Below are 22962 nucleotides of genomic sequence, written 5' to 3' on the forward strand. Positions count from 1 at the left end.
AGGCTGTGCCAGCACCTGCTAGCAGGCTCTGTAACCCACCCTGATGTGACCTGTCTGAGGCTATCTAGAGGAGGTCTACAGTTAGGGCCACATTTCTTGAGCTCACAATCCAGGGACAGTCTGTCAACAATTAATGTACTCTCAGCAAAGGTGTCCTCATTTATTATCTTCTCTTTTTCCCCTATCTAACCCCCTTCTCCCGACTACCACCCTTTTAAAAAACTTTTGGGAAGTCTCATTTTTGAATAAAATTCTTACATAACACAGTTAAAGAAAGGGCCCAACTTTAAACCAGTTGACCAACTCCATCCTTGAGAGGTTCATACAATAAAACTGTAAAAAGTATCTTTTCTCAACCACCTACATAAATGTTCTCCTACTAGATTATACTCCTAAATCTCATATCTCTGTTATTAATCTTATTAAATACTTCCCCATTACCACCTACCAGGGAGATAGAAGGAGCCAGATTTAAGAAATCTCCAAACACCTATAAATGATTGAAAAGTAATCACATGGACCTTTCATCCCTACCCTATCAAATTCAGCTCCTATTACTGACAGACCAGGTGGATGACCTTCAAGCCTCTTTCCCCTTGGATTGGGGACAGTTTCCAGGTAGCAGCAGCTGGGCCTGTGGTAAACAGGCCAGTGAAGAAGTCTCCCAGGACCTCAGTCTTTGATGAGCCACAGAGTTCTTAACAACAAACACTGGAGCTTGGAATAGAACCTTCTTGTCATAGTGCCCATGCATCACTGAATACCCTCACTGGTCTGCTGACAGAACACAGGCTGCCAGGTCTCTGGTGGGCAGAGAAATGTCAGATCCCCAGATCCAACTGGGCAGATCCTGGAAAAGCCACCAACAGAGTGACCGTCAGAGCTTACTGGGCAGCACCAAAAATAAGGGAAACAGGTGCTATTCCATACTTGGAGAGAACATAAAGCTTATGGAAACAGAGAAGACCTACTCAATTCTGTCCTTCAACTGGAAAGAAGAGAATTTGCTGAAAAAGAAACTAAGTTTTCTAGACTCCATGAAGAAATATGAAGCTAATGCCTGGCTAATGGAGCAGAAAGCCTTCTACAAACGATGCCACTCAAAGCTCCAGAAGTCAGAACTGGCGCATGCTCGGTTGCTAGGCAACAAGGACTTGGTCAAACGGCTAACCTCCAAGAATACGTTGTCCAACTACACCACCACCTTTGTGGATGAGAGTGAGGCAGCGGTGAAGTCGATAATCCAGAACAGAAGAGAGGGGGAGAAGAACAAAATGCCCTTCAGACTTAGCCTAGACAAGGACAGACTCTACCCATCCACAGCTTCCAGGGCAACCTTAAAGGCAGACTCCAAGGATGAAAGTGAGAGGGCAACTGTAAATATAAGAGGGTCTCTCTCCAGAGGGGAGGGAAAACCAGCTCTAGTTTTATCTTTAGAGTCTTTGGATAATCCAGAGCAGGTAGAAAAACAGAGAAAGCTCCCTGTTGACAGCAGGCCATCAGCTGGGGGAGACTTCCCTAGTAGGCCATCCAGCACTGGGCAGAGTCATCTCCAAGATCCAGCCATTGGCAGGAAATCAAAAGGCAAGTTTCTTAAATACATAATCTATGGAGACAGGAGTGGAGAGCATCCGAAGAAGAAAAGGTCAAGGCCCAGGAAGAACCCACCTGTCCCAGACGGTGTGCAAATGGACCAGGCACTGCCGACCCAGGTTCAAATCAACCTAAGGCAGGAGTTTCTCATGAGTGAAAGAGCCAAGCATCTGGAGGCCAGAATCCAAAGTCTACTACAGCCCACATATTTTCAAGGTCCCTCTTCTAACAGACCCTGGGAGAAAGGAACTGAAGGAGTAGTGCATGCTCCAGGAATCAGAACACAGGGTGCAGGAAGAGGGCCTGAAGAGATCGGAAAACGAACTGGAAGCAAGTCCATCACCAAGAACAAACGGCTTTTTTCCTAAGGCACCCTTCCCCTTTCCACCCCTCTGCCATTCAGCAGCTTCTACTGAACACTTACCAAGAAAACTCTTACCCCTGACCTCAAGACTGCTCCGGAACTCACGGAGAAAATGCTTCTCCTCTTATATAAAACTGTGACAACCAAGGCAAGATCTAACAGTAAGAACATGGACCTGGGTCACGCCTCGCCCTGCCGCCCTTCACGCGGAGACTCAGACGCGCGCGCAGAGGAAGGGCAAGGGTGCCGCGCCCGCGTCCGGAGCGCCGCGCGCGAGCCTTCGGGTTCGCGTCCAGGAGCAGCATCTAGGGAGAACATGCTGCTGGGAAACTTTCTGCCAGTAACGCTCTTACTGTAAGAAAAAAAAAAAAAAAGAGTGAAACACAATGATTTGCGGAACGTTAGCAAATCTGTTTCTTCGGTAGCTTGGGGAGGGAAGGAATAGGAACCTTGGTCTCACTTTTGACCTTTTTCAATAAAATCAAAGCAGTGTAAACTAGTCGACTTGAAAACTAGGAGAGATCTCTCTCTCTCCCTCGGCGCCCTGTTCCCCAGCAGGCAGGCCCTACGGGGAGCCTCCCTACATTTAGTGAAGCGAAAAATGCTGAAACAAGAAAGAGGACTGATGGTGTGATAAGAACACCAAGTGGGAGGCAGAGGTTCTGTTTTCTAGCTTCATGAGTTCATATGAATGCAATGATCAGAGTAATCTTGGGCAAAACGCTTCACAGCTTGAGACCCGAGTTTCCTCATCTATAAAATGAGGGCTGGAGAAGATGATCTTTCAGGTCGTTTGTACCCCTGTACCTCTACAATACAATTATTTTGTCACAAAAGCAGATGTTGGGTGGCTGCCCTGGAGCGAAATAACACATCTTCAGTTCTTTGTCCTTCCAGTGGTCAGTCCAGTGGTTGGTTAACATTTCAAACTTTTTTCTGAGGTAATATAAGGAAGTTAAAGTCTTCATTATCAATTAGATGGCCATGAGGCAAATGTATAGAGAAGTGGCACTTTCACATTTAAATGAATAAGGTAAATATTTTTAAAATATTATTTTTTCTCTGTATTTCATAGTTCATATTCTTTAAATATTCTTTCTCTGTATTTCATAAGTATTTAAGTCCCACTATGACAGCAACCTAAGTAAGTGGAATTCATGTTGTACAGCAGGTGGCTAAATAATTGCAGGCTTAATGTCACCTGAAATCAGATCTGCAGTCAGAGGGATCACTGCAGTGATGTGCACTGTCCCAAATGATTGCATCCACTTCATGTGGATTCATTATGAATTTTACTAATTTCTTCTATGAGTTACTGGCACAGAAGTGCTGAAAGCACACAGGTGGTTGTGATGAAAGAAAAAAAGCCACCCTTATATGAATCATGAGATTATAAGTGTGATTTTAGAGTGGGGGCGGGGATGAGGACCTTCAGTGGAGAGAAAGAGGCTGTCTTAAAACTAAAGGTACTTAGGAAAACATGATTGTTTACTCACCACCTATTCTTAGGGATACATGGCTTTCCCTCAATTGTTTTCCAAAACTAGTTCCAATCATAAGAGCAGTGTAAGGTGGTACTGTTCCTGACCAGTGGGAAGGTGTGAGGAGTATCTGAATGCCAGAAAAGCTCTTCACATGCAGGAACAGCTTTGACACTACTTCTACTGGTAGCTTCTGTGGAGCTCTGGAAGTCCAAGTGATAAATCGGGCTCTTTGGTTTTATAAGCATAATTTCATTTACATTCATTTGAAAAATATGTTCTGAACACCAGGATGAGGAAAACAGATACATTTCTACTCTCATAGAATTTAAGGAATGAGTTAGGCAATAATGAAGTAAGCAAAATAATACCCTGTGAAAAGCATTTGGAAGTATGACTATTTTTGGAGACTACAGTTTAAATTTGAAAAATACTTCAATCCTATTAAAAATACATATTTAAGGCAAATGGTATTTTCTTTGGGTTTGGGTACAAGATGCAAGCACACAGGGACAATTCTGAAATGCATTTTTAGGTAATGGGCTAACTTCCACCTGACAGGCCCAAGAATACACTTGCAGTTACGATGAGCCGGGATTCTCCTGCTCAGTCTCAGCTTGAAGCATTGGAGGTTATTTCCTGCCCTTGGTGATTATTTCCAGGGCAAGGCTGCCTTCTCAGTTGCCTCAGGAAACAGATCTGATCTCACTTACTGTGAACTTCTTGATTCACTGGTAAGGGGACCAAACCCAGCAGAGCTAGGCATTGATTTGCAAGTTAATATGTATCACATCTCAACAGTTTTGAAATATTTTCACTCAGCTGATATATCTTCCTGAGATGATAGTAAATACACACACACACAATGTGGGCCCTTAAAAACCGTGGTAAAAATTAAGGTGCGGGAGGGTGTCAGCAAGGTGCAAAGGACAGCAGGGAAGAGGATGGGAAGGAGTTTCTGGGACACCCTGGTTTGTTGTGCAGCTTAATAAACTTTGTTTACATTCTGTTCTAGGCACTAGGGACACAGCCATGAGCAAGACAAAGTTCCTGCCCTCATCAGGCTTGCTTTCTAGTGAAGCACAAGTAAAAATGAGCAAATACGTGAACTGCTTCTCATTTTTCTTAACTCTGAAATGCTAACATTTTCCAGGGACTCTGTCCATGTTCTTTCTTCCTCCTGTTATTACCTTTCCCTGGTGACTACCCACGGGTACATCTATGCTGAAAAACCATACATTTTAATCTTCTTTGTAGGCTTTTCTTTAAATTTGTATTTTTTTAACTGCCTCTGTACAATTCCACTTGTATATTTCTCAGATACTTCAACTGAAACATGACCCAACAGTATTAATGTTCCTTCCAAAACCTGTTTCTCTTCCCTGTAGATCCCACACCACCACCACCAACCCAGTCATGCAAATCAGAAATGTGAGGCACCCAGTCCCAGTCCCAAACATGTCTTAGAATGTCCCCTCCCTTCTATCCTCAGGCTTATATACCCGAGGATATAACTAGAATTAAGGCAATAATCTCCTAACTGGGCTTCCCTGCTGGCTCAGATGATAAAGAATCCACCCCCAGTGTTCTTGCCTGGAGAATCCCATGGACAGAGGAGCCTGGTGGGTCACGAGTTGGACATGACTGAATGACTTAGAAAAATCTCCTAAGTACAAAGATTGCATGACACTTACGTTCCTCCAATTCCATGTTATAAAATAAGATACAAAAAATGTAAAATGAATTATCTTTGTATTTCAATATCTGCAAAACAAAGTTCAAAGTCCTTGGTATGGTCTACAAGGCCTTTCATGATCTGACCTGCCTCCCATTCCAATCCAGCCTTGATCCCTTTGAATCCGATACTCAGGCATACTAAACACCTTCTTGTCTGCCTATCCGCTAATCCTTGACCTCCTGTTTGGACAATTTTTGGATCTGAATTCTCTGTCCATATTGTATTTTTATGTACTTCTATAACCCTTAGTGGTTTCTATGTATATCTGGTCCACTAGATTCAGTCTCCCCATAAAAAGACTCCTTGATTGAACGAAGTGGCTGTGAAACCAACCTGAAACCTCCAGCAAACCTGCGACATGATTAGCGTTCAATTGGTATATTCAGTTCAGTTCAGTTCAGTCGCTCAGTCGTGTCCGACTCTCTGCGACTCCATGGACCACAGCACGCCAGGCCTCCCTGTCCATCACCAACTCCTGGGGTTTACCCAAACTCATGTCCATCGAGTCAGTGATGCCATCCAATCATCTCATCCTGTCGTCCCCTTCTCCTCCTGCCTTCAATCCTTCTCAGCATCAGGGTCTTTTCCAATGAGTCAGCTATTTGCATCACGTGTCCAAAGTATTGGAGTTTCAGCCTCAACATCAGTCCTTCCAATGAACACTCAGGACTGCTTAGCATTGTTTTCAATTGGTATTGAATTACCATTCAATTTGTACTGAATTGTATTTACCTGGTAAATGTTAGTTAACAGAAAATCTTCACACTTCAGTTGGAATAGGACTAGAAGCAAGTTTGAGATCTCCCTTGGAGATGTTTCTGTAGCACTATCCAAAGAGTACCTAAGTCCTTCCTATAGGTCTACTAAATTATTTAGTAATGAGACTTACTAAATAATAAGGCATGTGTGTGACAGGAAGGAAGCGACTAAGGGTGATGGTGCTGCTGAACACAATTTTTTTCTTTTTGCTGGTCTGCTCTGGCTCTGGATTTGTTTTTTCCAGGAATGAAACCTTATGTATGTAGTTTTTCTGGTCACTTTCAGATAATTAGCAAAGCATCTATTTTCTGGGTATTAGTGAAACATCAGAAATGCCACTGTCTCTCTTAACTGAAAATGCAGCTCTTGCTCAGAGCTGCTTCTGGGTGGGAGGCCTGAAGATAGGCTCTTCGTCATGTTACCTTCCTTCTCACTCAAAAGCTGTTTCTGGCCCTTTTGGAAGGGAGGAAATTAGAGAAAAATATCCTGCCTTATCCAGTCGGTGCAACTGTCATTAAGATATTGAGCCTTCAGAGAGAGGTGGAAGTTAATGGCTTTCTTTTAGAAAGTAAACTCTTCAGGGAACCCCAAATGAGAGCCTCTGGCTTGGCTGGTCACTTTTAGTTTCTCCTCTTCTCACAGCTTCTATCTGAGGGTACTCAGATATTGAGTGTCTGGCTTCAGAGGAGGAAGCCCACTTGTGCAGGGTCAGATGGCCCATGACCTGTCTCTTACAGAGACATGTGACCTACAGGAAATATACACTTCAGCCTCATCACAGCTATATGTGCCCTTTATTCAGCAATATTCTAAACAGAATTCTAGCAAACCAAACTCAGTAGCATATTAAAAGGTTTGTGTACCATGAACCTGCAGAACAACCCCAGGAATGGAGGGTTGGTACAACCTACCAAAATCTATTGATATAGCCCTACTGATAGAATAAAGGACAAAAACTCACAACCATCTTAATAGAAGCAGATTAAGATCTTACAAGGCAGGTGGATTCTTTACCAGCTGAGTCACCAGGGAAGCCCAGGAATACTGGGCTTCTACTTCTACAGGGAATCTTCCTGGCACAGGAATTGAACCAGGGTCTCCTGCATTGCAGACGGATTCTTTACCAAGCTACCAGGGAAGCCCCAATAGAAGCAGAAGCATCTGACAAAATCCAATATCCTTTCCTGATAAAAACACTCAAACTAGGAAGAGAAGGACAATTTCCTCAACCTGAAGCATCTATGAAGAACTTACTGTTAGCATGACACTCAATGATGAAAAATTAAATGCCTTCCTTATAAATCAGTACCAAGATAAAGATGTCTGTTCTTGCCACTTATATTCAGTATTGTGCTAGAGGTGCTAGCCAGGGCACTTAGAAAAGGAAAAAAGTATTTAGAGTGAAAGGGAAAAAGTAAAACTTTCTATTTGCAGATGTGTGATCTTGTATATAGAAAATACAAAAGAATCAAAAGTAAAACACATTTAGTTAGGAAAAGCCACATAAGATCAATAAAAAAAATTTTCACTGCATTTCTATATGCTAGCAATGAATGATCCAAAAATGAAATTAAGAAAACAATTATGTTTAAAAGAATAAAATACTTGGGAAAATATTTAACCAAAGAAATCAAGACTTGTACTACTGAAATCTAAAAAATAACAACAAAAAAATTAAAGACCTATATAAATCCAAAGACATCCACGTTCATGAGTTGGAAAACTCTACATTGTCAAATTAGTCATAATCTCCAAATTTATTTATAGATTCAACACAATTCCTGTCAAAATTCTAGATGCCTATTTTGAAGAAACTGATAAGCGGACTCTAATATTCACATAGACTCTGCGACCCCATGAATCACAGCACACCAGGCCTCCCTGTCCATCACCAACTCCTGGGGTTTACCCAAACTCATGTCCATCGAGTCGGTGATGCCATCCAATCATCTCATCCTCTGTCGTCCCCTTCTCCTGCCCCCAGTCCCTCCCAGCAGCAGGGTCTTTTCCAATGAGTCAACTCTTCGCATTAGGTGGCCAAAGTATTGGAATTTCAGCTTCAGCATCAGTCCTTCCAATGAACACCCAGGACTAATCTCCTTTAGGATGGACTGGCTGGATCTCCTTGAAGTCCAAGGGACTCTCAAGTCGTCTCCAACACCACAGTTCAAAAGCATCAATTTCTCAGTGCTCAGCTTTCTTCACAGTCCAACTCTCACATCCATAAATGACCACTGGAAAAACCATAGCCTTGACCAGACGGACCTTTGTTGGCAAAGTAATATCTCTACTTTTTAATATGCTATCTAGGTTGGTCATAACTTTGCTTCCAAGGAGTAAGCGTCTTTTAATTTCATGGCTGCAATCACTATCTGCAGTGATTTTGGAGCCCAAAAAAATAACGTCTGACACTGCTTCCAGTTTCCCCATCTATTTGCCATGAAGTGATGGGACCAGATGCCATGATCTTAGTTTTCCAAATGTTGAGCTTTAATCCAACTTTTTCACTCTCCTCTTTCACTTTCATCAAGAGGCTTTTTAGTTCCTCTTCACTTTCTGCCATAAGGGTGGTGTCATCTGCATATCTGAGGTTACTGATTTTTCTCCTGGCAATCTTGATTCCAGCTTGTGCTTCTTCCAGCCCAGCATTTCTCATGATGTACTCTGCATATAAGTTAAATAAGCAGGGTGACAATATACAGCCTTGACGTACTCCTTTTCCTATTTGGAACCAGTCTGTTGGTCCATGTCCAGTTCTAACTGTTGCTTCCTGGCCTGCATATAGGTTTCTCAAGAGGCAGGTCAGGTGGTCTGGTATTCCCATCTCTTTCAGAATTTTCCACAGTTTATTGTGATCCACACACTCAAAGGCTTTGGCATAGTCAATAAAGCAGAAATGGATGTTTTTCTGGAACTCTCTTGCTTTTTCAATGATCCAGCGGATGTTGGCAATTTGATCTCTGGTTCCTCTGCCTTTTCTAAAACCAGCTTGAACACCTTGAAGTTCATGGTTCACATTATTGCTGAAGCCTGGCTTGGAGAATTTTGAGCATTACTTTACTGCATGTGAGATAAGTGCAATTGTGCGGTAGTTTGAGCATTCTTAGGCATTGCCTTTCTTTGGGATTGGAATGAAAACTGACCGTTTCCAGTCCTGTGGCCACTGCTGAGTTTTCCAAATTTGCTGGCATATTGATTCACAGCATTCACAGGTAACTCACAGCATTACCTTTCAGGATTTGAAAGAGCTCAACTGGAATTCCATCACCTCCACTAGCTTTGTTTGTAGTGATGCTTTCTAAGGGCCACCTGACTTCACATTCCAGGCAAAATGGTTGTCTGAGGAGGCCTTACAAATAGCTGTGAAAAGAGAAGCAAAAAGCAAAGGAGAAAAGGAAAGATATTCCCATTTGAATGCAGCGTTCCAAAGAATAGCAAGGAGAGGTAAGAAAGCTTCCTCAGTGATCAATGCAAAGAAATACAGGAAAACAACAGAATGGGAAAGACTAGAGATCTCTTCAAGAAAATTAAGAGATACCAAGGGAACATTAGTCATTAGGAAAATGCAAATCAAAACCATGAGGTACCACTTCACTCCCAATAGGAAGGCTAGACTCAGAATGTTGGCCAGGATGTGGAGAAATTAGAATTCACAAGATGCTTGCAAGAAAGTGCAACCACTTCAGAAAACAGTTGGCAGTTCCTTGAAAAGATTGGGCATATGACCCAGGAATTCACTATGTACATTACCAAAAGCAATGAAAGCTTATGTCCACATAAAAACCTGTACAGTGTTCACGGCAGTAGTATTTATAATCAGAAGTTAAAACAACACAACCATCTATCAAATGAATGAATAAAAATACGGTATATTGATACACTGAAATATTATTCATAAAATGAAGTACCGATACATGCTACAAACACAGATGCACCTTGTGTGTGGTTCTATTTATATGGACTGTCCAAAATAGGGAAATCTACAGACAAGTAAGGTTAGTGGTTAGGTCTTGGAAGGTGGGGAACGATAATCACTTCTAATGGATACAAGCATTTTTCCTTTTTTGCAGTGGTGAAGATGCTCTGGAATTATATAATGTGACACACAATTTTGTGACTATTCTAAAAGCCACTAATTGTACACTTTAAAGGAGTGAATTTTGTTATATGAATTACCCTAATTAAAAAAAAAAAAATCAAAGAAAGCACCCCTCCTGCATTTTGAGATAGATGAGGGTCAAATCCTGCAAAAGAAATTATTACAAACATCCTCAACCTCTCAATGAATTCCTTCTTCTGTCTTGCAACAGGTAGCACCTGTGTCTCAACTTCACTGTCTTGATAACCATCAGTGACATACACAGGCTTGAATGTGCTAATCCAAGCCAAAGGAAGGGCAGCGCCAGACAGACCTGAGACGGTCACCCAACTCTGAAGGCTGTGCCCTCAGTCACTGTGCACTGTTCACGGACACATGCCCCTCGCTTTTTCTGTGGCTGCTGGAGACTGAAAGATAGCCAGGATAATTAGTCCTGTTCTATGGTCCTGTCCAGCTGAATCTAAGAATCCCAACTTAAGGCTTGACTTGTAGCAGTAATTACAAGGTTCTGGCAAACCAGGCATTCATCATGGTAAGTGCTTCATTTAGTATAGAAAACACAGCATTCAGCAAGGATAGCTCCTTGACATATGAGGGTTTGGCAACAGCAGGATGACGTAAGACACCCGCTCCCATCTCCAGCGGAAGAGGAGTGTAGCCACAGGGGCTGACCACACAGAGGCTAAAGGTTGCCAGAGCACATCCCGAAAAGTAGGACTGGGGAAGTCACACAGAAATCTTGCTTCCAAGGACTTGGTCCATTTCATCTTTTCCCTTTTAGTCATTTTCTTTTCACAGGCCGAAATGACAGAACCAGTTACTCACTTCCTCCAGGAACAAGTTCTTTAGCCACTAAATATTCAAATATTTTACAATAAAACCTTTTGGGGGGTAGGATGAGGAGGAGACAGGAGACGGAGGCTATCTTTGGTGAAAACAGATGCTTCATTGAATGGCAAGCCATCATTTTCAATCATCCAGGTGGTGACTGACAAGGTACTGGAAAAAATAGCGCTCATCCTTTCAACAAAGTTATTACACAACTACTATATAGGACAGGAACGAAGATAAACAATCTCCCCCATGAACCTGCCCACATGCCACGTAATGGTTATGGGGAAAAAACCAAAAATCCCAGTGACTCCTCATTGTTCAATGGGCATGTACTACCATGGAAATTGCTATTAGGTTACAGAGACATTCTAGAGGTTGATGAATTCGTGGGTGAGGGGCTTTTTAAAGTTTTGGCCTTTAAGGTTACTTGAGAAATATGAAATAAGTACACACAGCATGATGATGTGGGTGGGGATGCAGGGAAAGATGCCTATAACTGATGGTAGAATTGGAAAAGTAGCTGTGTGGGGGGGGGGGCGGGGTGCAACAGAGGGCTGCGGACACCAGGCTTGCAGATTTCGTCAAAGGGGAACAAGTTTTGAAGCAAAGATATTTAAAATAACAAAACTGTGTTCTAGCAGAATGAGAAACATTGGAGAATACTAGCCAAGGTGAGTTAGGGGATCAGAAGCCAAAAGAAAGTATGATGGAGAAGGGGAAACAACTGATACAAGCTGTGACAATTGAAGGGTGAGGGATTCTGAAGACTGGGTCGAAAGGTATGTTTTTAAGGAACAAACAATAAATGATAGGTAGAAATAAAAGTTTCATTTTGAAGTGTATTGATTTTAAAATACCACAAAGATATTCTGGGGGTAGAGTCTGAGCAGAAGACACAGATTTGGAGAACAACCTTTTTGAGTGGTTGAGGTTTACCAGACAGAACTGGGCAAGTACAGGTCAGAATTTTAGAATTACAGTAGTATCCACCCTACTGAAAAACAAACAGGGTAGCAGGTGAACCAAGTTCAGGGTGCTGCCAAGGTTAAAGAGTTCTCACTGGCAACAGAGTTTCTCAAGAGGAGGCTCTAAGAATCTTTCAGGAGAGCTATTTTAGCGGCATAGCAAAAGCTTTAAGCATTTCTCACAGGGGCACATCTGCACCAAAATCGTCCTGCAACTGGTTAACAAATGCCAACTACTGGATGTGAACAGTAAAGAAGGAAAAGACCAAGGCTCTGCACTTCTCTCTCTGGACTCCCCAGGAAATTCTCCATACATTAACACTATGGGTAAAAGAAGGAAAGAGGAAGGAGAAGTTGCGTTTTGAATCCTCTATTGGCTCAGGGAAGGAGCAGGAATGTTAAGAGATGGTCCTTAGAGGCTGGTGGAAGGTCAAAAAAGATACCTGAGGTGAACAGGTTAAGGGGATCATGACTACAGATGGAGTAGCCTTAGGAAGACTACCCTTCCTCTGAGTCTGCATGAAATTCTTGAGAAAACCCCTTAAAAGGGCCTGAAATCCCAGCACACTCATGTTCTTACAGGAACAGAGTGATGGTGCCAGGTTACAGTCATCCTTCCTGTCGAGTAAGATGGATGTGTACCGATAGGGAAATGAATACCATCAGCAAGTTTTGTTTGAAGCTTGATTTCATGTATCTCCCTCCTAAGTTAGTATGTATCCCAAAGTAAAGCTAGAAAAATTGTCGTTGGATTTTATCACACAATTAAGCAGAGCCCAGTAAAGTTTCGTCACAGGCTGTGACTTTATTGTATGCTTGAGATATTCTATAATGATGATATGTAGGAGAAACTGTGTATTTCATCTGGAAAACCCATTAGTTTTTGGTTTTTTATTTCCTCCAGAGTTTCCTGGTGATCTGGGAGAAAGAGTACTTTATAACACAACATCTGGCATAGAGGGAGTAACCACTGTAGTCAAAATTTCTATTTGTTCCCTCTTGCTTAAGATACTGTTCAGTGAAATTTTTGTAGACAGCAGTGGAAATGAGGCAATGAGAAAGGAAGTGGTAATGTGCCCAGGACAGACACTGAGCAACTGAGAGCAATTAGTCTGGACAACCAATGAACTTTTCTCTTAAAATATTTTCAAGGGTAGGTTTATTTTCAACTGTTTGTTAAAAGTCTATTTGATATGAATTCTATACCTGATGATCTGTACTCAATGACCATTCAAAAACTTCACACAGATGTGATTACAATTGGATAACTTCAATACTGTAGTGATAATAAAACTTAAGAACTGAAGAACACAAATTTCTTCACAAATTTATTATACAAAAAGCCCCCAGAGTATTTGATTTCTCGTATTCTTTCATTATACACAAGAAGCACAGGAATGAAAGGCCTTTTACGGTGACTGTAGTAGCATGAGGGTCCCTTGAATCAAGGTAGTGTACATACTTTTAACAGTGTTCTCAAGGCTGGCCCAGAAAAACCCCATGTTACCTTATCACAATATGGAAAGCAATGTTTTCTTTTTCCACTAAATTATGGTGAAAATGTCACTGTTTTATTTAGCATTATGGTACATAACAGTTAAGTCTCAATTACTAAAAGAACTAAAATAATTCTGAAAGACATCCTCTTTCCCCTTCCAATGATTGAAAGCTGTATTTTTCCTGCCAATCTCAAACAACTCATCAAACTAATCTGTCACGGTCACGTAAAACAATCGAGGTACAAGCTCAGCACATTAGCTGTAACTTGCAGTAAAAGGATATATCAACATGTCTCTCCTCAGTTAAAAATACATAATCCTTTTATTTTATATTGCAATAAAAGAAAGAAACATCACAGACACAGAAGACTAGAAAGGGGAAACTACTTACTTCTGCATGTCTAGTAATTTAAATCTACCTGTACTTTTCCACAGTACGTGAAAGTAGTATTTAACACTTTTTGAAATAAACTTTAATCTTTGGGGACAGACGAAGTAAATAGGACTTAAGAGTAACAGTTCCATTCATTTCCAAGTCTCTGCTTACTGTATGATTAAGTAAAACAAGGCACAATAGCCATTCTTTCACTATGTCCCAACACTGATCATGTGCCTTGATAAAACGTCTGACTGGGTAAGCTGACGACGACAAGAAGGGAAGACTCTGGATTGTCTATTTAACTGTGGTCGATAGGAGGTGATAAAAAAGTTAAGTGCACTTTCACATGCTTTCCGCTTATAATAAACAACAAACTTCTTATCTTTCTTGCAAAGGGTTTGACTATCATTTCTTTTGGCCAAATGCACTTTTCCCCAATAAACTTAAAACAACAACAACAAATCCCTGTCCTTCCATATACTAAGAAGGAGCATTAGCTACTGAAACAGTTCATTGCAAGACACATGAAGACAACATACTGTGGCATGAGTTGTTTTTAATTTGTTGTGCTGTTACTAAAGTAAAGTTCTGAGGGCTGCAGTTAAACATTCCAAGTTCTCCCTTCCATCTTTATTGATTTTAAGATTTTTGCACAGAAAACTCTTTGGGGACTAGAACAGCAGCAATTGCATCACACTGTTTTCAAACTTCAAGTTTCAAAAGCAAATTGTTTAAAAAAAATACAGCTCCTGATTTGAGTTAGATACAGGGACGAAAAAAATAGCACATACTTGAAGGTTACATGGTCTACAAATGGTGGCAATATTTTCCTTGGGAGGGTAGTTTGTTGGTATATATTTTTAAATATGCAAAAAGGCTCAACCTCAAGCAGTAATAAACACAAGCAAAAGTGATTTAACCCTTAAAATAAATATTCAGAAAAACCTCTCTGTACATACAAGTGAAAGAATAAGTAACACTTTCACGCAAAAAAAAAATAATAATAATAATAAAGGATTTGTTCATATAGTAGCTGAAATCTGCTGTTCCAGCCCATATATCCCCAATAAAGAAGGGAGGCACAGACATAGGTGACTACTGTGGTTCACTATTTAACAGCCTTTTTGTACTGGGACACTATCACCACCAATTTTATCCCTCTTGTTATACTTATTAAAATTTTAAATTTCTTTTTCTTTTTTTTCTTTTTCTTCCCATTTATTTTTTTTTTTTACAGCATGCCAAATCCTTTGGCATAAGTGATGGCCTTCAACAATCTCTCTTTAAGTTTTTCTTTGCTTGAATATTCCGGAAGTAAAAGGACATTAAAGCAAGTATGAGATGTAGGTAACCTATATAGAGAGAAAGGGGAAAAACAGGAAAATAAGTCATGGGAAATATGCTCAGTACTAAAAGATCCTACTTTAGATGGTACATACGCTGAGATGGTTTGCAAAGCACACTACACACTAATGCAAGTCATAAAGATAAAACTTTATGATTCTGCCATACAGCTACCAAACAGCAGTTTGTCTTTACCTCATAAATTACTCAGTGCTAATAACGATGATGGTTGATGATAACATATTACATCCACGAAGTTATTACCACATACCAGATACTGTCTTAATAGCTTCTTAATCCTGAGAGCTCATTTAACTAAATTTTCTCACAATAACCCTACAGACTGTCAGTTTCCCCACTGTAGAGTTGAAATCACTGAATAGTAACATTAAGTGGAGACAATACTCAGATCTCAGTTTCAAAATTTCAGTCTGGGCCTTTCTTATTTGAAATATACCCAGATGACTATGTAATTGATTTGATAATAAATAAATTTACATTAATATCAAACAATATAGATAATACTAAATAATATTAAATAATGTAGAATACTAGAAGAAATGTTTCTATACATTTAAATTATTAAATATACTACTGCTCACATATGGCAACTACACACCAAATGTTAACTTGCACAATAGAGGAAACACGATTAATATAAGGACACCGAAATTGGTGGTTCTAGCATAATCTAGGGCTGAACAATATTGTGAACTTCAACTTGACTATTCTAAATAGATGACATAATGTGGCTTTCAATTAAAAAATTCTCAATCAAAAACTTTAAAAACTGCAAATGTGCTCAGAAGCTTCTGGATAGATCACACATGTGTAATAATATGGAAGCCAAGGTTTTCAGTATATAGTCACAATTTAATAATTACCTTTCTGTGTCTGGACCATTTTTGGCTATTATCATCTTCAATTTTCCTAGTCCGCCCACAGGTGCCCTGTCTGTGCCTGTTGTAAACTGCAAGAAGAGTCTTTTCTGCTCATCTGTAAATGAATGAACAATTTCCCAGAACTCCCTGAGAAAAGATAAAATACCAATTTTAGTTTGGCATTCATTATTGCTAGCACTAATTTAAGTTTGTGATTTGCATTAAAACCATAATAGGAGATAATTTGGAGGTCAATATCAAGGGCCTGAAGGTTCTTTTCTGGGGATCTAGGACCTAGGACTTCCACTCATGCAAATTTAAGAAAACTATTTTCAAAAATATAAAAGCTTCTGTTCATCGCTACATTATCTGCAACAGTAAAAACTGGCAACAACAAAAGGAAACAATTACATCAACTGTAAATATATAGTTAGTAAGAAACAAAAGACATAAGGCAAAACCAAAATCCTGTGTACTGAAGATGACAGCTATGTCCTTTGTCCACTCATGCCTTATGCAACTTCAAGGGGAGAAGATCAGATACAGTGTAGGAACAAAAGGAAATACCTAAAAATACTCATACAAAAGTACACAATTTTTATATAAACTAGAATACTTTTATCAATAGTATGTGTGCTGTGGAAGGGGAATTGGGGGTTATTCTGATATATGTATCATATGCAATTATACTGAGAATAATTTAATCCCTGGCGTTCCTAAAACCTATGTGATAGAAGTCAACATTATAATGATGCTTGTTAAATTTACTCTAAAAACAAAATGCAAGTTCATTAAGAGCAATCTTGAAAAACAGCAATTGAAATCTATACTTTCAATAATAAAGTATCCATAAACTTAACACATACAGTTTCAGGTATACATATGCATATATCCATCCCTTCTCAGATTCTTTTCTCATGATACTATGAAATACTGAGTGGAGTGCCCTGTGTCATATGGTAGGTCCCTGTTGATTCTCTCTTTAATACACAGCATGTGTATGTTAACCCCAAATTCCTGAATTATCCCTTCCCCATCTTTCCCCTTTGGTAACCATTAAGCTTGTTTCAGTTGGTATGTTTCTGTTTGGTAAATAAGTTCATTTGTATCATTTTCTTTTTTAGATTCCATATATAAATGATATATGATGTATCTTTCTCTGATTTACTTAAGTGTGACCATCTCCAGGTCCATCCATGTTGCTGCAAATGACATCATTGCATCCTTTTTATGGTTGAATAATATTCGTGTGTGTGTGTGTATGCATCCTTTTTATGGTTGAATAATATTCGTGTGTGTGTGTGTGTATCTTCTTTATCCATTTCCTCTCTCAATGGACATTTCTTGGCTATTGTAAACAGTGCTGCCAAGAATACTGTGGTACACACATCCTCTTGAATTACGGTTATCTCTGGGTATGTGCCCAGGAATGTGACTGCTGGATCATATGGCAGCTCTACTTTTAGTCTGTAAGGAACCCCCATGCTGTCCTCCACAGGGGCTGTAACTATTTACATTCCTATTAGCAGTGTAGGAGAGTTCCTTTTTCTCCACATACTCTCCTAGCGTTTGTCTTTTGTAGATTTTTTGATGATTGCTATTCTAATCTGTGTGATGTGATACCTCATTGTGGTTCCGATTTGCACTTCTCTAAAAATTAGTGATGTTGACTAAAAGTCATGTGATTTTTGCCCATCTGTATGTCTTCTTTGGAGAAATGTCTATTCAGGTTCTGTCCATTTTCTGATTAGGCTGCTTTTTTGACACTGAGCTGCATGAACTGTTTGGATATTCTGGAGATTAATCCTTTAATAGTCTTGTCTATTTGCAAATATTTTCTCCCATTATGTGGGTTGTCTTTTTGTTTTGCTTATGGTTTCCTTTGCTGGGGAAAGCTTTTTTTTTTTTTTTTTTAATTAGGTCTCATTTGCTTCTTTTTGGTTTTATTTTCATTATCTCAAAAAGATACTGATGAAAGTTATGTCAAAGAATCTTCTGCTTATGTTTTCCTCTAAGATTTTTATAGTACATATCTTAAGTCTTTAATCCACTTTGAGTTTATTTTTGTGTATAGTTAGAGAATATTCTAATTTCATTCTTTTACATGTAGCTGTCCCATTCTCCCAGTACCACTTATTGACAAGACCGTCTTTTCTGCACTACACTCCTGTCCCTCTGACACAGATTAACCGACCGCAGGTGTCTGTCTCTGGGCTTTCTGCTTCACTGACCTATATTTCTGTTTCTGTCCCAATACCAACTGTTTTGATTACTACAGCTTTGGAGTCTGAGATCAGGAAGCCTGATTCCTTCAGCTGCAGTTTTGTTTCTCAGGACAGCTTTGGCTATTCAGGGTCTGTGTTTCCATACAAAGTTAAAAACTTTTGTTCTAGTTCTGTGAAAAATGCCGCTAGTAATCTGATAGGCAGGACTGAATCGAATCTGTAGATTACCTTGGGTAGTATAGTTATTTTGACAACACTGAATCTTTCAGTCTAAGAATGTAGTATTCCTACCTGTTTGTGTCATCTTCAATTTCTTTCATCAGGATCTTACAGTTTTTAGAGTATAGGTGTCTCCTTAGATAGGTTTAGTACTAGGCATGTTACTCTTTCTGATGCAACAGTAAAAGTGATTATTTCATTAATTTGTCTTTCTTGTCTTTCATTGTATTTCATTATATAACAATGCAAAAGATTTTTGTATATTAATTTTGTATCCTGCAACTTTACCAAATTCACTGTGATGAACTCTAGTAGTTTTCTGAGGAATGCATTTTAATATTTATTTGAAAGTGCTTTCCAGAATCTTGACAGAAAAGGTCACACTTCCTACATACAGTTACAATTCTAGTTTTTGATACCCTAGTATTCCAGTATACAATTTCTCTTACCAAAATGTTGGTATTTCTGTTGGTGCAATGCCATTATTTCTAACATAGATTAGCAGCTTTATTAGAATTCTTGGCTCTCTCCAAAGTCTTGCCATTTCTCTTCCCTGACATTCTAATATCCTCCCCAAGCCTCCCACCCATCTAGAGAAAACAACTTAAAAAGAAAATACAACAGGAACCTGAACATGGAACATACAAGCACATCTCTCCGTTAGGAAGGAAACAAACCATACCACAGTTTAGGTTATTCCTTTTTGGGTTGCTGGCAAGGAAAAGCAAGTATGCAGTAACCCAGAGCCCTCTGTCAGGGCCAAAAAACCTCCTCACTCCTCAGGAGTGTTCTAAAGCCTAAATGAATCAGCCACATCTGAAGAGGCAGACCAACAGGTGCCCTTGAATAGAGGAGGCAGATCCTAAAGGAAGTAGCAGACCAGCAGTGGTTGTTGAGACAAAGTCAGCTGTTCCTTTGGCTCTTTCTAAAAAATTAGAACTTAAAACGTTAGGGTTACTATCAGTTTTTATAATGAAAATACTGAGAAAAATTCTTCTCTTCCTATTAAGCATTATGTTCTACATTAAAACTGTTTATATACACCTGAGCCCATACTAGCAGAGTCCAGGAATAGCTGTGTGGAAAAGCGGGGTATGCAGAACAACATGGGCTGAGGGTCACCCCAAAAGGGCAGGTAAGAGCACTGGCAACAGGACAGCCTGTTGAACCAAAACGGCAATGTCACAATGACATCGTGCCTGACGGGGGCAGGAGGCACCCTGGGAGACAGAAGTGTCCCTTGAGATTAGCTTCCGGCTGCACATGGATGAAAGCAGCTGACAAAAGTGGCCCAAGTTAAAGATTCTGCTAAAACTGCCAAATTCTCCACAGAAATTGTGACACTGTCTATGTCACAATGCCATTTCTCAATTAACAGGCAAACAGCTGAAATGAACAACACTGGGTTTGGAAAATTGTAGGAAAGGAGATATGCATGTATATTACCACTGGGAGTGCAAAATGTCACAATTTCTGTGGAGAATTTGGCAATATTTAGCAAAACTACATACATATCTACCATTTAGTTCAACAATCCCACTTTTAGCAGCAATTCCCAATTTGATGATGTTTGATGTTATGTATGGAATAATCCGTTAGTGAAATAATCCACTGTGACCTCCAATAACAAAGAACTGGAAATAACTACTGTGTCTATCTACACCACAGGACAGTATTGACCCATTCATTTTTTACTACTAAAGTAAAAGATGTAAATAGGACCCGGGGTCTCCTAATAAAACAGCCAAAATATCCAGCATACAATCCAAAATCACCTGTCAAGCCAAGAACTATGAAAATCACATGAAAGAAAGAAAATCAACCAATGTCAAACACTGACAAGGATTTTAATGAGGTAATCATAAAAATTATTCTATAATCAATTGTAAGTGCTAGTGTTTCAAAACTGAAACACCAGAAACTAAGTCTTAGCAAAATATTTAAGTTACAATTAAAAAAAGAGCCAAATGCAAACTACAGAACTGAAAAACACAGTAAGAGGAAAATACTAGATGGATTCAATAGTAGAGTCAAGATGACCGAGGATCAAAACCTGAGCAAGAGAGAAAACAGACTGAAGAAACTAAGAGCCTAGGTACACACGGAACAGTGACAGATGACTGAGCACTGCTATCATTAGAGGCATAGAAAAGAGGAAAGGGAGTGGGATTGAGAGAGAATTTTAAGAAATAATGGCTAAGAACACTCCAAGTTTGAAAAAAGACAGAAGCATACAGATTTAAGAAGAAACTTCAAACAGTATAAACAAAACTGGTCAGAAATAAAGTGGAAATCACCCTCTGACAAAGGAAAACTAAAAGAATTAGTCATTAGCAGATCTGCCTTTGAATACTAACTAAACGAAGTGATAAAAGATGGATTCTGAGGCAGACGGAACAGAAAGAGCAGAAACGAAGGGACATAAAACAGACTATAATTCTCCTCATGAATTTTATAAACTGGATTTGATGACTGATAGAAAAATTACAACATCACTGATACTCAAGACAATTGTATCTAAATGTGGGGAAAGTAACAGACTCAAATGGAAACAAGGTTTCCATATCTCACTGGAAGAAATGTTGATACATATACCAACAGCAACCATGAAGAACACTATACTAAGCAACACACACAAAAACAGAACACCAAAATCAAGAAGAAACCCTTAAAAATGTTCAAGTAACTAAGTAACCCACAAAAGGCAAAAAGACAAGGAACCATGACGAGCAAAGAAACAGAAAACAAATAGCAGACTTGAGTTCTACCATATCAATAATTACCCTGAATACAAATGGTCTAAACACAACAATTAAAGGCAAAGACTGACAGAGTAGATTAAAAAATATGACTCAGCTATTTGTAAGAAACTCACTTCAAATTCAGAACATTGATAGGTTGAAAGAAAAAAGAAAAAGATATATCATGCAAACAAAGAGCAAAGCACAACAAATCAGTAATGGTTACATCATATCATATTCAGAGCAAAGAAAAGTACAAGACATAAAGAGAGACCTTATATAATGGTGGAGGGATAGGGAAGGGGAGCCAAATTAGGAGTATAGGATTAACTACAAACAACTACAAGTAAACTAGATAAGCAATAATAAGGATTTACTGTACTGCTCAGGGAATTATACCCAATCTTATAATAACATATAATGAAATATAATCTGCAAAAACACACATGCTGTATACCTGAAACTAACACAACACTCCAATCAACCATAATTCACTAACATTTAAGAAACACTCACATACGATGTTAAGGTAATATCTAAAGCAGGAATTATGTTATTCTAAAAGAATAACATGTTATTCTAAAGGAAATAAAATTAAGACCTTAACTTAAAAAGTAATTTCTCCATAAAGAGCAGCACAAGATACCTTCAACTATTCTCAGAGAAACATTAAGATACCACAAAGTCATAACTATCTGTCATCAATAATATCACTAACAGAGATAGTGCTGTGATAATACTGTGACTCACAAGTGAGGTTACCCTTTGCTGTTGTTATCCATGCTATTTCCACTCTTTTACCTTCAAGTAACCTTTGAACTTCAAGTAAATAGCAGAACAGTAATTGCTAAAAGTAAATAATTTCACCACTGCCACTAGGAATGACCAAAGGTATGCTAAACAGAGAACGTATCAATAACTTCACACAAACCAAAGTGAAAAATAAAACAAAGGAAAATAATAGAACATAAAATATTCATTTCTTGATACAAGTGATACTCATTATAGACTTCCTATACTTTAGTCTTAAGAGTGATAACCTTCAGAGACAACCTCCAGGAATGCTTCCTCACCTCACTCTACCAGTGACAGCCAAAAGGGCATTTGTCCCTTTTTACCCCATCTCAGCAGGACAGGAAGAAGCCTGTGTCTCTCAGGACTGGACAGCAGCAAAGAGAAGCAGATAATACACAGCAGGAGCAACTCCCTGAGAACAGTTAAGACTAGGAATCTCTCCTTCCTGTGAGAATCTGGAGCCAAGGTCTTCAAAATAAAATACAAATTCTAGTATGCACCTTGCTATGTAATAAGGATTAAATCAAAGAATATACCATTTCACACAAAAGGTGCCTCATATAGGGTAGGTAAGTAACATTCCCCAGAGTTCAAAAGAAAGGAGAAGTATTCAGAAGAGGCAGTTCTATCTTCATCATCATCTGTCACTAAGCGCACTGCAACAGAATTACTAGGAATATTAGACACTTTATACCCCAGTGCAGAAGAAAACATGCCCCTTACATAAAACATTATTCAGGAAATAAATCACAAGATTAGCAATAGGAACTGGTGATTATATTACAAATATACTTTTAATTTTATACATTGAGAATTTGTGAGTTTGCTTATTTGAGAAATAAAACCTGGAGGCAAAGGTCTAAAGCATAAAGCCTACACCCCTCTGGTGAATTTTAATTCTTCCTTTTAAGAATTAAGAACCTCACCTAATCACAACAGAGTCCCTGGTATAGCCACCGTCATATTCTGTAGTTTCTTCTAGTGCTTGGAAATCTAGATTCTGCAAATTCAAGAAAACACGTCTTAACATCTACACCACACCATTA

At 39.1% G+C, this 22962-nt stretch overlaps 1 protein-coding gene across 9 annotated transcripts in view; it reads right to left on the reverse strand.

Annotated features, from left to right (window-relative positions):
• Nucleotides 1–12975: 12975 nt before the first annotated feature.
• Nucleotides 12976–22962, reverse strand: part of UBE3A (ubiquitin protein ligase E3A) — a 92015-nt gene continuing 82028 nt past the window's right edge. For all 9 annotated transcript variants that reach the window (XM_043921417.1, XM_043921415.1, XM_043921409.1 and 6 more), the window contains 3 exons: nucleotides 22843–22916; nucleotides 15940–16083; nucleotides 12976–15063 (listed from right to left, as the gene is read on the reverse strand). In XM_043921417.1, coding sequence (XP_043777352.1) covers nucleotides 14943–15063; nucleotides 15940–16083; nucleotides 22843–22916 — 339 coding nt within the window. In that variant the 3' untranslated portion in view covers nucleotides 12976–14942. The remainder of the gene's footprint in view (nucleotides 15064–15939; nucleotides 16084–22842; nucleotides 22917–22962) is intronic.

The sequence above is a fragment of the Cervus elaphus genome, chromosome 13 (genome assembly GCF_910594005.1).
Source record: "Cervus elaphus chromosome 13, mCerEla1.1, whole genome shotgun sequence".
Taxonomy (NCBI): domain Eukaryota; kingdom Metazoa; phylum Chordata; class Mammalia; order Artiodactyla; family Cervidae; genus Cervus; species Cervus elaphus.